At 45.9% G+C, this 18,567-nt stretch overlaps 1 protein-coding gene across 1 annotated transcript in view; it reads right to left on the reverse strand.

Annotated features, from left to right (window-relative positions):
• PPP2R2A (protein phosphatase 2 regulatory subunit Balpha) overlaps positions 1-18,155 on the reverse strand; it is a 68,257-nt gene extending 50,102 nt beyond the window's left edge. The window contains exons 1-2 of the mRNA XM_053366520.1: positions 17,931-18,155; positions 15,379-15,456 (exon numbers count right to left, since the gene is read on the reverse strand). Coding sequence (XP_053222495.1) covers positions 15,379-15,456; positions 17,931-17,937 — 85 coding nt within the window. The 5' untranslated portion in view covers positions 17,938-18,155. The remainder of the gene's footprint in view (positions 1-15,378; positions 15,457-17,930) is intronic.
• Between the last annotated feature and the right edge of the window lie 412 nt (positions 18,156-18,567).

Here is an 18,567-nt window from a genome sequence, read left to right on the forward strand (position 1 = left end):
TAAGCCGCTTCTGGCGAACCAGAGCAGCGCACAGAAACGCCGTTTACCTTCCCGTGCTTTTGACCTGCTAGGTGGGCAGGAGCTGGGACCGAGCAACGGGAGCTCACCCCGTTGCAGGGATTCGAACCGCCGACCTTCTGATCGGCAAGTCCTAGGCTCTGTGGTTTAACCCACAGCGAAACCCGCATCCCATACTTGTTTATACTCTCCCTAAAATTTAGTACAGTCACCAGGGGCTAAAAGAAGAAGAAAAGACTGTGGGCCAGACATGGTTACTATTACGATCTGGTGGGCCCTTTTTAAATATAGATTAAAAGCCTAGTTATCACAAAGATGAATTAGAACTCTTCAGCACCAAAAATATTCAAACAGTAAACTTTGCAAGGTATTTCTTTTATAAACCTGGAATAAAAATGCATTGAATTCAGCTCTTCAAACCCAATCACAATTCTGCAATTATAAAATTAGGACAGAAGCTTGCCTGCCTGCCTCAGGGGGTTGGCAAGTAACCCAAATAGCAAGGTTTTTAAGGCAAACCAACCTACCATTTGTGAGTCTCGAAATGGAAACGCACATTCACATGCATGCCTCAGTAAGGTAATTATTTCTCCTTCAGTGTACAACAAAAGAACAGTGGACCAGGATAAAGATCACAGCAGTTCCCAGCACTCCAGCTGAATTACTATACTCATCTCTGGGAGGATGAGGGTTGAGGGGAGCAGGGAAGAGAATCACTATGTTGTTGCTGCAACAGTATAACCACCCTATTACACTGTTTTTGCTGTGAAAAGTGAGATTTTAGAGCTCAATGGTTTATAATGTTCAGATCCTATAAAATAATGTAAACACTCTGCACTGAATGTTCCAATGCAATTGGTATTATGACTCAAAATAATACCCACATAAGGTATATATGTACAGTCACAAAGAACTTGGAAAAAAATAATACATGCAGACACCTGGGTATGGTCTTCGTTTCGGATGTCTCAACTGTCCTGAAGAAAATATCTGAAATGAAGACCATACCTGGGCATCTCATTGATTGGAGTCCTTCATGTACACAGTCTTATCTAGAAGATTTACTCCATAGTGAACTATTGAACTATTGATCTCAGTTATATTGAACAGCAGTTTGCAAAACTACATATACAGTGGGACCTCGGGTTACATATGCTTCAGGTTACATACGCTTCAGGTTACAGACTCCGCTAACCCAGAAATATTACCTCGGGTTAAGAACTTTGCTTCAGGATGAGAACAGAAATCATGCAGCGGCAGCGGGAGGCCCCATTAGCTAAAGTGGTGCTTCAAGTTAAGAACAGTTTCAGGTTAAGAACGGACCTCCAGAACGAATTAAGTACTTAACCCGAGGTACCACTGTATATATTTTCTAGTGGTAACTAGAACAAGGGTTGCCCAGACTGTGGCAAGGCTACAGAGCTGGCCACAGGAACTCCTCACAGCCAGCACTACTTGGGCTTCCAGCAGCAATGCTAGAAGATCAAGCGACACATGCAAGCTATCCATCCACCTGCTCTTTCAAGGGGAGTGTGACCCCACTCAATACAGCCCAACCATTCAATTCCTGGATCCGGGGCTTCCAACCCACAGCACCTCTATTTTGTTGGGATGTAATTTCAGTGTTACAAATGCAGCCCATAATCACCTCATCACCTGCTTCATACAGAGACAACCCGTTTTTACCAGCAGCATTTTATTTTATTATCTGCAGGGCTGCCTGGTCTCGTAGTGGGGTAGTACAAAAGAAAAGAAAAGGCACCTGGGCATTTTGTTTGGCGCCCACAACCAAGGTCCCAGGAGCCACATGGCTCCTAGCCATTCCTATCCCAGTTTCTAACATTGTATCAATCAAACCTGGGCTCTTGGTTTGAGTGAAGCAAGACAAGGCAAATCAAACCTCAGGTTTGCACAACATGCCTAGCCAAACCAAGGCATGGCTCATAGCAGCAGCAGAGAAGGAAAGAAGTTGCCACAGTCTCCTCTTTGGAAACTTGCATGTTCATACTAAGCCACAGTTTGGCTTAGCCAGTTTCATCAGCAATAACATTGTAAACACTCAGTTATCCAATGATCTGAATCAATTTACCCTATTTTTCGCCCCATAGGACGCACCAAGTTTTTTTGGGGGGAAATAAAGAAAAAAAATTATTTCCCCCCCAGGCGCTTGTGGGGCCAGCAGCGGGGAGAAGCGTTCTTCTCCCCGCCGCCCGCCTTCAGATCAGGTCTGGGGACAGCGGGAAGACGCGCTGCGCCTCCCAGCTGTCCCCGTAGCTTATGGGGCAGGCAGCGGGGAGAAGTTCAGATGAGGTCCGGGGACAGCGGGAAGACATGCTGCGCCTCCCAGCTGTCCCCGGAGCTTGTGGGGCCGGCAGCGGGGAGAAGCGCTCTTCTCCCCGCCGCCCGCCTTCAGATCAGGTCCGGGGACAGCGGGAAGACGCACTGCGCCTCCCAGCTGTCCCCGGAGCTTGTGGGGCAGGCAGCAGGGAGAAGCGCTCTTCTCCCCGTCGCCTGCCTTCAGATCAGGTACGGGGACAGCGGGAAGACGCGCTGCGCCTCCCCACTGTCCCCGGAGCTTGTGGGGCTGGTGGCGGGGTCTCCCCGCCGTCAGCCTCCAAACCACTTCGGGAGACAGCGGGATGGTGGCTTTCCGCCTCCCTCTGTCCCCCGACCTTGTGGGGCTGGCGCTGGGGCTCTCCTGAAGCCTGGAGAGCGAGAGGGGTCGGTGCGCACCGACCCCTCTCGCTCTCCAGGCTTCAGTGAAAGCTTGCATTCGCCCCATAGGACGCACACACATTTCCCCTTCATTTTGATGTAAATGACACACAAAGGTTTCTAGTCCTCTTAGCTGCAAAGATGAGTCTAATAAAAGCCTTATAAATTGAGAGGGGCTAACTATCAAAACCCCAGAGTACAGTAAAGCAAGGGAATGGAGCTTCACCATTTTGCATACTGAGAACAGCACAACTGGACTTCACTGAGAATATAATTGAGTAAGTAGAGCTACCTAGCAAGCCAAGAACTTGCAGAGACACAAGCAAGTGCTGTACCATTTTTAGAATGGGATTGTGTCATCTAAAGCTACTGGCCATTGCTGCATATTATGGAAGCAGGTTTCATGCGTCTGTCTTGAATCCACTGGCCAGTCAATTCCGCTGGATGTCCTCAAATTCTAGTATTAAAGTAAGGGAGAAACAATTCCTGCTGTACACCATCTCCATGTATTTTATAAGTCTCTATTATGTTCTAGGGACACGGGTGGCGCTGTGGGTTAAACCACAGAGCCTAGGACTTGCCGATCAGAATGTCGGCGGTTCGAATCCCCGCGATGGGGTGAGCTCCCGTTGCTCGGTCCCTGCTCCTGCCAACCTAGCAGTTCGAAAGCACGTCAGAGTGCAAGTAGATAAATAGGTACCGCTCCGGCGGGAAGGTAAATGATGTTTCCGTGTGCTGCTCTGGTTCGCCAGAAGCGGCTCACTCCTGCTGGCCACATGACCCTGAAGCTGTACGCCGGCTCCCTCAGCCAACAAAGCGAGATGAGCGCCACAACCCCAGAGTCGGTGACGGCTGGACCTAATGGTCAGGGGTCCCTTTACCTTTATTATGTCCTAATGCCCTGATCATTTTGGTAGCTTCTTTTGTGTACCATAAATCAGAAAATACATTAAAGAGCTTGTAGCACTTTCAAGATAATGAAAAGAACTCTCCCCCCCATGGCCATTTGCCTAAGAATCTGAGCCACGTGGTACAATACATGTAGGCAGCTTCAATGTGCTCAGGATTCTCACACCTTATGTTTCACAATGTGGTGCCCTTCAGCGCGCCCTGCATTATTCCCACCCCCACCCCATAGTCAATTTCTCAATGTGCAAGCTGTCAATCATGCTTCCATTTTATTTACCATTTACCCCTGTATGACCACCTCAGGTAGAAAAATGTTACTGCATCCTATACCTGACCAGCACAATTCAATATGGATAGAAGCAGCCTAGTTTTTTCTGGAAGCAGCCCAGTTTTGGGCAAGTCTCTAGGTGATGAGTTTCAGGGTTGAATGCCTATCTGCACCCTCCTTCAAGCTTGACTCTCATGTTCTACCTTCTGTGTACACGTTTCCGTTCATGTGCTCTGGCATGAACACATACTAACATACACGTATGCACATCCACATCCACACACCTGCCTACACAAGCAACTGTTTAGTTAGCTTCAGGAGACTTGCTCTTGCACCAATGAAATGCACTACATAAAGAAACGCTAGCAAGGGGAGGGGGGAGAAAGGGACTCAAAAGAAGGGAACAACAGCTGGGAGAAACCCAAAGCCTCAGTGGAAGCAGATTTAAAGGGATTGTATTGCTCTTTCTCTATATATCCGAGTCAGCCAGGCACTAGGGCTGGGCAATATCTGGTTTTCAACATCACAATATATCACCAGCTAAATATCACAATATCACAATGTGGGACACAGGTGGCGCTGTGGGTTAAACCACAGAGCCTAGGGCTTGCCGATCAGAAGGTTGGCGGTTCGAATCCCTGCGATGGGGTGAGCTCCCGTTGCTCGGTCCCAGCTCCTGCCCACCTAGCAGTTCGAAAGCATGTCAAAGTGCAAGTAGATAAATAGGTACTGCTCCAGCGGGAAGGTAAACGGCGTTTCCGTGCACTGCTCTGGTTCTGCCAGAAGCGGCTTAGTCATGCTGGCCACATGACCCAGAAGCTGTACACCGGCTCCCTCGGCCAGTAAAGTGAGATGAGCGCCGCAACCCCAGAGTCAGCCACAACTGGACCTAATGGTCAGGGGTCCCTTTACCTTTAAATATCACAGTATCATGATATATATTGGTGGTGGTGGAGGGCCTTGCTGGGCCTCCTCGTGGCAGCAAAGGGTCCCACCATACCTCCCCACAGCAGCCGAGGGCCTTACCATGTCTCCCCGTGGCGGCAGAGGGTCCCGCTGTACCTCCTGACAGTGGTGGAGGGTGTACCTGCAAATTATCTGCAAAGCTACCTCCTGGGAAGCTGTAAAGTCTCCACCTTTTGTTCACTGGTATATTGCCTTGTTGAAACACTTATCGCAATGTTATTTCTGTATCGGTATTCAACGATACGGCGATTTATTGCACAGCCCTACCAAGCACTTGAACACCAGTAAGGCTTTTGCTGAAACTCAGGGACAATTTATATACCCCGTAGGAAAACAAGAGGCAAGGGAGAATGCATCTTGGTACATCTGAACATCCACCCATCTGAAAAGGCTTGGGGAGCTTCAATTGGCCCTTTGAAGACTTCTGAGCATGCAGGTTCTCCTCACTCTGAGGAGACATGTTGCATTTCAGCAGAAAGCGTAAAACTGTTGTTTGATGTAGACCACTAATAATTAAGCAGTACCACAAATTTGCAATCAGAAAAAGTTACACACTGATTGACAATTTCTCCTCCTTTAGATTTTCTAGGGCAGATTTAGTAAGCCCATGACATCTGCTCTATTTGCAGTATATATATCATACGGAAGGCTCGCCACACTCTATGGACCTCTCAGTACACATTTTACAAAGTGTGATTTGACTCTTTCATTTTCAGCTGTGCTGGTACCCAAGTTCCAGGATCTTTCCAGGAGGAGGGGGATGAGGAGGAGGAAATAGGTCAAATCAATCTATCAAATGGCCTTGACACTTTTAAAAAGGAAAAACACAAAGGGAGGAAAAGTGACACATTGTGCAGATGAAGTGGTCACCACCGCAACAGGAACACACATCTTGCAAACTGTTGCCCATGAGAGCAAACAGCCACTGGACCATTTCTCCTTTTGAAAATAATTATTCAGGCATTCATGGGAATTCAGGGGATGGTACAGTACAGGTAGAGGCAAACTTGGCCCTCCATATGTTTTGGGACTACAACTCCCATCATCCCTGACCACTGGTCCTGTTAGCTAGGGATGATGGGAGTTGTAGTCCCAAAGCATCTGAAGGGCCAAGTTTGCCTATGCCTGGTACAGTAGTTCACTCTGGTCTAAACCCCTCCAGGGACAGTCAGTTCTATTTTAAAAAGTTAGTTTAAAAACTGTAGTCAAAGCAAAGGAAACAAGTGCATAAGAGTAGGGCTGGGCAACATCTGGTTTTCAACATTGTGATGTATCCCCAGCTAAACACCACAGTATCTCAATATATCACAATATATATACGCAGTGGCAGGAGGCCTTGCCGGGCTTCCCCACAGTGGAGGAGAACCTTGCCGCAACTATCCCTGGTGGCAAAGGGCTTCTCCGGGCATCCCTGCGGCAGACCCTGGGGCAGCAAAGGGCTTCCTGCACCTCCCCATGGCAATGGAGGGCTTTAAAACGTAAGGAAGCAGTGGATTTAATAAAACTATTAAATAAACTTCCATATTTAATATATTTTCAAGCAATTTAAGAATAGTTTGAGTGATTTCCAGTCAAGTTGCATCTGCTTCCCCACTCAGAGGATTAAGTGGAATCTTATGCCCCACTGAATTCAACTAAACTTACTTCTACTTTCCTGGGAGTAAGCCTCATTGAATTCAGTAGGGTTTGCTTGTGAGTAGACGTGCATTTGCTTGCATTGCTTACCGACAAGCCTTCCTAAAGAAATTGCAGGGAATTGTTTTTCTTCTTTAATCCTACCCATACTGCAACTGTTCAACTGCTAATCACTAGTAGTAAAGTACTTTTGTTAAGAATTCCCCCACAGTCAAAGCAGCAGCACTGACCCTAAGGTTCTGTGGTTTTAGCTCCAGTGCAAGAAAATGGCTTTATAAGGCCTCAGTATCCATTCTTCAGACTTTGCTACACACAATAAATCTTGCACTGTAGCAGTTTCACTCTTTCCCATTTGCCAACTTTTGTCTGAAAACAGAATAGTTTTTGCATGCATCACACGTTTCTGCAGTTTGTGGGGGGATGGTAATTAAGAAATTATTTGGCGTATGTCTTCAAACCATTCAGAAATTTAATGTTCCCCTCCTTGAAGAATGAGGTATTACAGCAGGAACTGGTGCAATGTACTCACAGCATTTTGTCATTACAGTGGTACCTCAGGTTAAGTACTTAATTCATTCCGGAGGTCCGTTCTTAACCTGAAACTGCTCTTAACCTGAAGCACCACTTTAGCTAATGGGGCCTCCTACTGCCGCCGCACCACCGGAGCCCGATTTCTGTTCTTATCCTGAAACAAAGTTCTTAACCTGAAGCACTATTTCTGGGTTAGCGGAGTAGGTCACCTGAAGCGTATGTAACCTGAAGCATATGTAACCTGAGGTACCACTGTATAAGCTGGTAATCTGTTGGACCCAAGTAGTGTTCGAAATTAGCCATGCAACAGGGGCATTTTGCACCTGGCGTTCAACCACTTGAGACTAAGTGAAGATTCCTAGGCACCAATAAGGCGCCTGACATCTCCACCATCTGGGAATCACTGGATATGGACTATTTTAATACCACATCCGGTAGAATTCTATGAGTTATATTTTATCTGCCCCATCAGAATGAATTTCTGGGACCAAGTTGCTTTTTCTGTGCAGCCTGACCAGAAGCAGTCACCATTAAGAAAAAGAGGTTGGAATAAGCCAATATATATGTGAACTGTCCCTGGACCAAGTGGCTTTTCTTCTTTAAGTTTTCAAAGCTCTTAACCTAGCTCAAGGTTGTCATTAGAACTAGCCAGATGTTTAACTGAGAATCAATCACAGTCAGTTCAGACTTTGGGACCATCTTTCCCAATAAATGGCAACTAGACAATTCCATTTTGGCGCCTGCAACCTTGGTTTAAGGAGCCATTTGGCGCCTAGATTATATATCTGGGTTTCTAACGCTGGACCCAAGTCCTCTAAACATGGAATGGCCAACATCCAGTGCTCTGCTCCAGTCTCTTCTGCAGAGGTAACCACTTTTCCCAGAGTGCTAGTCAAGTCACCCCCTCACTTGGCTGGCACCTCATACAACCTATTGCAAAGACCTCTGGGAATGTCCAGGGTGGCTGCAGGATCAGAATTTCTCCACATCTTTCATAGAATCTGAGGAATGAAGGAAACCTTAGAGAATTCTTTGCCCTAACTTCATTGACTCCATCCTAAAAGTAGCCTGCACCAATTCATTGGGACTATGACCTGAATGGTGGTTATCAATACCTTTGTAGTTTTGAGTCTCAACAGATGAAATACACTGTACCTTGTGACATGTAAGGACTCCTTTGATGATTGCTTAGAAAAGCCAGCTTCATCCTGGTGACTGAATCTAAATCACTCTAAAACTCGAATCTCTGTGAAGCACCATTTTTTATTTTCTGGGTGCCCTGTACAAAGTTCTGGGATTCTAGGCTTCTGGGGTACCTTGGCATGTTGAAAGTATCATCTTGCCCACAGCTAGCATTGAGACAGATACCGCTTTGCCTGGATAGAAGTATACCTGATTGAACTGGATATATTTACTGCACCAAGCCCTGTAAAAATTAAGGGTTTTTTTACAGGGCTTGGTGAAGTTTTTTCACCCTAATGATTAGAAATGAGAAAACATTGCCAGCCCTTTGAATGTTAAATTAAGATAGCTGTCTTAATTTATTCAATTTACTGAATACATTTTGGTTTTGTTGTTACAGCAGCTGGGGTGTTCTAGCACAGAATTTAGGACTCCCAATCACATAGCAATAGACTCCACACCTCAACCTTCCTTCCTCAACAGACCATCAGCTCCCCTTTACTACAGTATCAGCTGATCTACTTGACAACCAACTGAACATTTTAGAGCTGTCAAATACAGTATCTCCAATGAAATGCTTGCTGGACAGATGTTATATTGCTAAACCCTGTTCTAAAAGATTCAATAGCAGCTAAAAGCTGAAATGCAGATGGTGCCCTTCAATTCAACCTTAGTTTTGCACTCTCACACAATGAACTTGGGGTTTAAAATGTCTGAGTTCCACAGCCACTTTGCAAATTTGCAATGTTTGCATGCACTTGTTTCAAAATATAAAAAATAGCTAGACAAGCAAAAAAAAGGTTTTTTAATTCTGTCGCACTGCCATCTTCATTTCCTGAAATTAAGAGGTGAGGAACCTGAGGAAACTTCATCTGCAACATTCACCCTTAAAGAATGCTCAGACTGAAAAAGCAACAGAATCAGAAACATGACAAGCTGTACCAAATTAGTGCCATCATTTAATGTTGACCTCTACTTACGTCAGAAGTCAATAGCCTGATTCCCAGAAGGGGAAATGCAGGATCTGGGAACTTGAATAACTTGGCCAAGGGTCGAAGAGGGAAACTTTGAAAGAAGACCATTCAAAATGACCCAAAATCCCAAATCTTGATGTCTACAGGCAGACAGCATCTCAAAACAAAAGATGGACAAATAGCTCACTATGTATAATAGGGAATGCTCCTTCCACCCCACTGTCAAAACAGCAACCCCCAAATTTAAAGACCTAAGTGCTCCAAGGGAAAGCGGAAGAGAAACAGTCCAGACCATGTGCCCCTAAAGAGAACGCTGCTTTATTACTTTTTTTTAACATTTGCTTTGTTTAGTATTTTAAAACAAATACTACCTTGAATAATTTGGAAGAGCAACTTATTATCACTGTCAATAAATAAAATTAATTACAACTAAACTTAGGGTTGTATTCAGCTAAGTTCTACTCAGAATGAACCCTCTGAAATTAATGAATCTGAGTTAATCATATTCATTAACTTCAGTAAATCAGCTCCAAATAAAACTAGAATTGGATACAACCCTTAAATTACAAATACAAATGAATTACAAAGTCACACAGACGAGCCTGATTGCCCCAACCTGCATTTTCAAGATGGTTTCCCAATTCTGAGAAAGTTGGACACCTTTGACTTTTCCTGCTTGCACAAGGCTTGATGAGACCATCAAGAGAAAGAAGTTCCCAGATCATCATTCTGCATCTACTACCAAATGCTCCTGAACAAGGAATCTATCCGTCTGTCAGTCTTGTCTCCTATGGGTTAACAGAAGCCCCTCTGAGAAAACTGTGCAACTCTGATGTTCCTGCATGCTCCACCAAGATAGAAGAAAAGTATCTGCATGCTAGACAGCCTCATGATTAATAGTAAAGCAAGCCAACATGTTTCCTTAAATTGTGTAAATAAACCTGCTACTAGGAACAGGTTTGGGTGTTGTTCTCTAGAGATATGATAATGCAGAGTAAGAAATTCTGCACTTCATTTAGGTCACTTTTAAGCATTCAAATTCACCAACATAGAAAGACGCATTTATAGGAAGACATACAGTCAGACTACTGGCACATCTAGTTCAGTATTGTCAACACCAATTGGCAGCAGCTCCCCAAGGTCTCAGACACGGGATAAGAAGGGCATGAAGGCAATAACATCTCCCACTGTTCCTCCCCTGGAATCGGCTGGAGATTGAGCCTGAGACCTTCTGCATGCAAAGCAGTTGCTCTACCACTAAGCTACAATCCTTTTCCCGAAGGCCATTATTTAGCCATTATTGGCCTCTTGGAAGGGAGGGATCAAGAGCATGTTCAAATCCTCCTGCTCCTGCAATGTGTTGGAACCAGGAGATCCTGTGTTTATCTGACCATGGTATTTCCTGCGACTGCAAAATTAAACCCTCCCTAGTGGTTAGACTTGTGCATACAGCTATCCATTTCTCTTTTTCCATAGAATATAGCCTCCCTCCTTCCAGGCCTTTTAGGAACACCTCCCGAATCATGCACACTGTAAAGCAAAACAACAGTGTTAGCCTTAATGTTAACCAAGGCACCTGTTTTTTAGCTTTTTGAAACCATGCTCAAATGTTGGTTCCAGATCCTACTGAAAAATATTTCCCTTAATCATGGTTTTCAGTTGGGGGAGGGAAGAGAGATGATGAAGCAGATGTTCCTGCAGCTGCCTCAATCCCAGCTGCTGTTCACAGGCTGCAAGCATTACTTCTGAAACAGCCAATACAGCTGAAATCAATACAGCAAAATCCATTGGAGGGCTGTAGATAGTCATTTACTGGGACACTGAATCTCTTGTAGCCATCAAGCTATTGTCTAGAATGCGAAGGGGGAACCTGCCTCCCCAGATGTTACTGGATGCTATTAGCTCCAGCCACCATGGCAGCAACCAGGGATGGTGGTAATTGTAATTCTGAGTCCCTCTGCCTCCGGCTGCAGCTTGCTTCTCCCTCGGCGCACTGGTGGCAGAGGGACTCAGAAGTTGTGCCAGTTTCACTCTCAATGTACCGCCAAGTGAAGCCACCATTGTGGTCCGTCCCTCATATCGGTCCTGGGTGATGTATCAATACATCGTCCCAGCCTACTGTCCACTCCTTTAAGAGGGGCCCAATTTGGCTCCCTCCACCATGCCAGCTAGGAGCTGCTGGTGCAAAGGAAAATCCCTGCCTCAGCTTTCACCCTTGGCTGGTAGGATTTCAGTGGAGAACCTGCACATGGCACTTTCCCAGCCCCTCTTACAACCGCTCTGCTGGGTTGCTACATTATGCATGGCAACAGTATACAGTATACAGCTGATACAGTAGCACCCCTTAGAAACTGCTGAATCCTTATGCTTCAGAAGTGGACTTTAAAAGCTTGCCTTCAGAAGTAAGGATGCAAATTTTTAGCTCAATGCAACGTCTCGTTTGCTCTGAGGAAATAATATATAAAGGTTCCCAGAAGGGTAGCTGTGTTTAGTCTGCTGCTGCAAAAATAAGAGTCTTGTGGCTCCTGAAATTTATTATTTTTAGATCATATATCATGTATAAATATACAGTGTGGTGCAGTGGTTAGACCGAGTGTCAAACTAGGACCTGGGATATTCAGCTTCAAGCCCTTCTCAACTATGAAGCTCAATGGGTGACCATGGGTCAGTCACTGTCTCTCTCAGCCTGACCTGCCTCACAGAGTGGCAGAAGTGGCATGGGGTATGTTCCTTGAATGAAAGTCAAGATGTAATAAGCAGCTGCTGCTTGCAGAGGACCGTATTTCAGTGGCAGAGAACTTGCTTTTCCTGAAGAAGGTTCCAGGTTTCACACCTGGCATGCCTCTGTTTTTGTTCTTTAAAAAAGAATCAGGTACCAAGTTATGGGAAAGACTTCTGTTCTGAAACCCAGGAGAGCCACTGCCAGTCTGAGCAGACAATACTAGGCTAGATGGATAGCCTGGTACTATACACCAATTATACTACCAAGAAGAAGAAAAAGTAAGCTGTAATTTGTCTAACCCAGGGCCCTGGGTTCCTGCCTGTGGGCCAGAACAGGCTTGCCAGGCCTCCCCTATTGGCCTGTGAGGCCATTTTGGCCAACATGGCCCAAGCCCAGAGTGAAGTCTGTGGACACCACTGATCAGCTGATTGGTGGCATCTACAACGTGCTGTGGTTAGGGGCTTCACAAGAGACAAAACCAGCTGCTTGTTGGCATTTTGTGGGCTGCGCAATGTTACATGACTGATAAGTGAGAGGACCCACCCACCTGCCAATCTCGACCTATGGAAGGTGGGGAAGATCCAGCTCCCCATCACTGGCCTACCCAGACTGCAGCAGTTCTCCAAGGCTCCAGGCCAAGCGGCTTTCCCCATCCCGACTACCTGTAATGCTTTTTAACTGGAGATGACAAGAACTGAACCTGGGACTTCCTGCACACAAACACAGTGCTATATCAGAGAGCTATGGTCCCCCCCCCCAGGAAAAATGAAACTAGATTATTTCAGGTTAAGACTGCAAACCTTGGCATGCATGCTTGCTTGGGAATATGTCCTCCTCAATGCTATAAGACTGCCTTCTTCAGTGGCAGAACTATGCAATGGATCAGACTCCGTGGTGACATTCGCTAAATGTCGAATTTGCATGATGATCGGATTAATATATTGTATACTAATGGTGGCTGCTCCCAGACTCTGGAACTCTGGAGGGATCCCTGGAGAAGCTAGACTGGCTCCCTCCTTGTTGTCCTTCCGCCAACAGGTGAAAACCTCCTTGTTCCGACAGACTTTTGGGAATTGACTGTTTTTAATGAAAGGGCTGGTGCCAAGCTATTTTTACTGTAATTATTTGTATATTTTAAACAAGGTTTTGTGTGTGTGTGTGTGTGTGTGTGTGTGTGAATTTATATATATAGTTTTAATTCTATTCACGTTTAATGGTTTTTTAAATAATTGCTTTTTCTCTGGCTTATGCAAGCCAGAGGCCAGGTGGGGGGCTCCATTCGACTTTTTCAGCTGGGGGACACAAAGCCTCCTGCTCCCCAGCTGAGCAGCCCTGATCCTTCTCCTGCTTGCATGCATGGAGGAGAAGAATCGGGGCTCCCTCAGCAGGGGGAGTGGGAGCACTTTAATGGAGCCCCGACCCCACCGCTGCCTTATGCAAGCAGGTGGCAGGCTGGGGGCTCTGTAAAACTGCAGTGGCCTGGCAGGCTCCTCAGCCAAGCAGTTTAAAGAAGCGGAGGGAAGAACATGCTGTATCTCACCTCGCCAATGCAACTTGTTTCTCCATCTGCAATGGTTATGAGGGCAGAGTGGTAAATCACTGGTGAAATCACCACTGTTCCTGAGTCCCTCTGCCTCCATTGCCAGCTGTGGCTTGTTTCTCCCTGAGTGCGCTGGGCACTGGTAGCAGAAGGACTCAGGAGCGATGACGGTGTCACTCACAATATACCACCGAGGTCTGCCCCTCATACCTGTCCTGGGCAATATATCAATACATCGCCCAGGCCTGCCTATAAAGTACAATACTTTCATGGTACCTTCTATCACATTTTCCATTTGAATAGTTCAGAGCTAATGGGAATTCCTAATGCTGTACTATAACCTCAGCAAAATCAAGCATGCAGAAAATTATGCCAGCCCTTCAGATTTTGGATTCCAACTACAGTTAGCCCAGACAGAAAACTTCACACATGAATTTCCAAAGCCACTGTGATACGGCTAACCAAAATACTAGATAACTAAGTATCCATAGTGCTGATTGGTAGGACAGAACATACAGTATAGCGTCGGATGAGAAAGGTACATCACCTGGTGTATGTGAACAAAGTTTAATGGTGCTTTTAATGTTGCATTACAGAGGTGAAGCAATACTTGGAGAAGGGTCATTCCATATCAAGTGACCCAACTTTTTTTACTTCATGTCATCCAGTTTTGTTAATATTTTGTACACTTGTTGAATGATTAAAACTATGTTTAAATCTAAAATTGTAATTATTTATCTCATCCCATTTGTGAGTTATGAAGGTTTGAAATTTTTAAAAAACTGACAATTTTGGCCTTGACAAACAAGGGTCGAACCAAGGACTGCAACTGGTCACACACTTTGGCAAAAAATGAAACGTGGTGTGCAAGAAATGCTCTTGAAAGGCATTTGGTGTAAAGTATAAATAATGGAAGAACAAATGTTTTCAGACAAATTTCATGTGTAAGGCCCCCCCCCCAATAATTTTACTTTTCATGAAATGAGGTACTAACAAGAATTCTTTCAAAGTGTTAATTCTATCGTGGAATAGCAAGTTTTCACTCTGCTTTGGAACACATTTTTAAAAGAAAAGCTTGAGTAGCTTCTCAGATACCTTTTAATTGAATAACTTTCTAAAGAAATGCCTGGAGTAACTGATAGTTTGAAGCCTTTTTCATTCTGTTATATTTTACTCCAAGAAGACCCATTTATCCTAAATAAAACCAAATAAGGCAGAGATGAATGTACAAATTATTATTTTTATGTGATCTCATTGAGATCTGAAGATGAAAATCTGCAAGTAGCTATTCAAAATATTAAATAATCAATACATTTTGGAAGAGAAATTTTATCATATTAATTTTTTTACCACTTTTTAACATTTCCAATTTTGTAACTTAAATTTAAAATTTAAAGTAAGTCCATCATGTGACATATCATATTAAAGCCCATGAATTTCTGAAGAGATGTGTGTTTTTAGTTTTGACATATCGCAATTCTGGACTGAACTTTTAAGGTTTTTGTGTAGTCCAGCAAGACATAAATTGTCAGTTTTTTAAAATTTCAAACCCTCATAACTCAAAAACAGGATGAGATTTTTAAAATGTAGATTTAAATTTAGTTTTGATCATTCAACAAGTGTAGAAAATATTAAGAAAATTGGATGATATGAGGTAAAAAAGTTGGATCACTTGCTATGGAATGACCTAGAAAGGACTACAAGCAGACACCTGCAGGTGTCAGTGGAGTTGCACACCCTTAAAAACACACCCCACTTTAGTCTTAAGTGCCAATGAGCATGCAATTTCTCCGTGGTTTTCTGAGTTAACTGCTGATGTGCAGAACTCAAGAAAAAGTCAAGTATATTTCCATGAACATCTGGCTGTGGTATCACAATTACATTGTCATGGGCAATATCAAGGGTTAATTGCTCTTACCTTCAGCTACATCGTCATCCACAGCCCCTTTCACCTGAGAAAAACACCACTGAATGTCATTCCCGCCACCTCCGGCTCCTAGAAACAAAACAAAAGTTAAACAAAAGTAATCCACACCCTGCCCATTAAACTCTGCCAGCATTCCACTCTAGTAAACAGGGACTGCTGGCATGGGGAGTCAATGGTGCTGAGAAGACAGCACAGAATTCAAGTATTTTCAAAGCAGATGGAAGAACCTAGGAACCCAATCAAACTTCCATTTTCACCACCCCACAGCCACACACAGAGACACACTTTTGTCGATGAGGATCAGTCCAGATTTCAAAAATCAAGCACAGAGTAAACATCAATTTCTCTACAAACTGTTGACATCTCTCAGAACCATGTAACTAGTAAATCCAGAAACCATACAAGTTTGGAATACGAGCATGCCACTGATGTCTGCTAGAATTTCACGCAGGAAGCAAAACACTTTACTCTTCTTACCAAAGAAATTAACTTTCTGCATTCATTTTTCCTACACTGCTATTAAGCTGCTAGGATCTAGAATGAAATCATGTAATTTATCACTTAAAACAAGCCCATGTACTTATTTTAGGAACCATGCTTCACCCTCCGAGTAAAAGGCTCTAAAGAATTAACAGAATCTTTTATGCACATAGACAAGTATGTTAAAATTCAAAGTATTTATTTAAAAGAAAAACAGGAGGACCTCCAGCCCTCAAACCTGCATAGGTTGGGTTTGAGGAGCTTTGTTTTGTTTTGTTATGAATAAGCTTTAAACTACCGTAAAAGATGGACCGGAGAGAAAATTTCAGGAACATTACTGCCTCAGCGGAAGACGGTGAATCATTTGAACCTTGCCACCAAAACATGTAGAAAAGACACCACCCATTTCTTCTGCATGTCATTTAGACCAAGTCATTTGGGCTGGGTTCATACAGGAAGAGAGAGAATGAAGAAAGAGCGAGCCGTCCTCAATTCCTGAAAGATGTCAAAATGGAGCTTTCCCTAAGACATATGTCCCCAAACAAGAAGTCTCTCTGGAAGAGCTGAGCAACAGTTGCCTCTTGGCGAGGGGGAACTGAGGGCGGGTTTCCCTCTCCACACAAGGCTGAGCAACTTTATTCCCACCATTCTTTGTTACTTTGTGCTGACACATTCTACCATATTTAGGCAGCCTGGAAATGTGAGAGGATGTTTAGCTACATGTTATATAGATAGATGTATTTTAAAAGTGCATCTAACTGCAAAAGCTCCTAAGGCAGGGGGAGCCAGCAGCCGCCTCCGGATCCTGCAGGACTCCAACTCCCATCAGCCCTGACCATGAGCCACGCTGAGGGGCTGATGGAATCAGACGCCACCTGGAAAGGAGCACATTGGCGACCCCTACTCTAAGGCCCACATCCGGTGCTCACCCCCAGTTTACTCTTTCCTAGCTATAGATATCTGGGTGGGGCGGGGGCTTTTCATGAAAGGACAGAAAACTCCACTTTTATCCAGGGGAAAACTGGTGCATCGTTCCCCAACATCACATAGATAATCTGCTACATTCATGGTTTTCCTCCCATTGATGAAAAAAAAAGGGCAAGACGGAGGCGTGTGGCTTGTGTTGCGAGACTGCAAGGCACGAATCTAAATACGTGCGACTCTTCCCAACACAAAGCAATTAAATGTGTGGGATGTGGGTGAACCGATTCCAGAAAAAGGAACACAAATGGGACAGCAGCACATACCCTGTGCAATGAGACAGATTTGCAGCCTTTACACAGTGCAAGCTCCAGCACGCTGCAACATGGGGCATCTCCTCTCAGAGAGAACACGCCTCGCACCGCCCCACATGCAGGAAGCCCAGGCTTCTCTCTCTGCCTGCCAGACCCAACACCCCAGGCTGCTATAGCCCTCGTTTTGCACGCAGATTCTGGCCAAGCTGCAGCTCCACTCGCACCAAACCCATCATTTCAGACATAAGCAAGGCTGCAAAAGCCTCGACGCCAAAGCTTGCAGAAACACACACTTGGGAAAGGGAGATAAGAAGGCAATGGATGAGACCCTCGGCATCACCCCCACCTCTGCCTGGGGGAAGAAGAAAATCCATCTCTGCACGCCCATCCCTGGAGATTTCTCCCCCAACTTCGCAAGGAAGGGAGACTTTCTCTCTTGTTAGAAATAAAAGGATAAATGGATGAAGGCGCATGGTCGAAGGAGGGAAGGCGAGAAGAAAAGCAGGGGAACGAAGACCAAGAGCAGGCATTTGTGCTTCGGCGGTAGAGCTATTGGCGGAGGACAGCAAGGAAAATGAGGATGCAATAATAATAATAATGGAGAAGCGGGGCAGATTTGCAGAGGGAAATGCATTGCAAAGGACGAGGGGAGTGAGGAAGAGGAAGCAGCCCAGCGCCTCTTCCCAGGTCAGCCTGCGAAGTGCAGCGGCGCAGCTCTGCAAGCTCCGCCAGAGGCGAGGCCGGTCCGGCTCCCTCACCTGCCTCCGCCGGCCCTGGGCTTGCGAGGCGCCCGTCCCCGGGAAGCGCGAGGGTCCGCCGTGCCCTTACCTGCCATGTTGGGCTCCCAATGGTGGCCGGCCGGGCTGCAGCGGCCTCTCAGCTCCCCGGTGCTATCCCCGTCCCGGGCTGAAGCGGAGCGCGGAGGGAGGATGGCGGCGGATGGCGTCCGGGGGCGGGAGCGGGCAAGGCGGCTTCGCTCCCAGGGCTTCCCCCGCGCCCGGCTTCCTCTCCTGACCCAGCCCCTCCCCCCGCTCGGGTTCCACTTTCAAAATGGCGCCGGCCGAGCCGAGCGTGACGTCACCGGCGGAGGCGAGGGAGGGAGGGAGGGAAAGAGGAGGGGCAGCGGGGGCGGGGCCTGCGGAGGAAGGAGGCGCGCCCATTGGGTGGCGCTGCGGCCGCGCCCGCTCCTGGCTCCGCGGCGCTGGGGGCGCGGGTTGGGCAGTGGATGGGGCGGGGCGCTCGCTCGCTGCTTGCGATCCTGTCCGCTGCGCGGAGAAAGAGGGGCTTCGGCAAGGACGCAAAAGGAGTCCCACGGGGCCATGGCTGTCAACTTGTACCTTTTCTTGCGAGGAATCCTATTCGGAATAAGGGAATTTCCCTTAAAAAAGGGGAAACGTTGAGAGCTGTGCCCGGGGCCAGTCCATATAGGGACCCATCATCCTGAGCGGGGAGCTTCGTTTTCTTC

This window comes from Podarcis raffonei, chromosome 15 (genome assembly GCF_027172205.1).
Source record: "Podarcis raffonei isolate rPodRaf1 chromosome 15, rPodRaf1.pri, whole genome shotgun sequence".
In the NCBI taxonomy this organism is placed as follows: domain Eukaryota; kingdom Metazoa; phylum Chordata; class Lepidosauria; order Squamata; family Lacertidae; genus Podarcis; species Podarcis raffonei.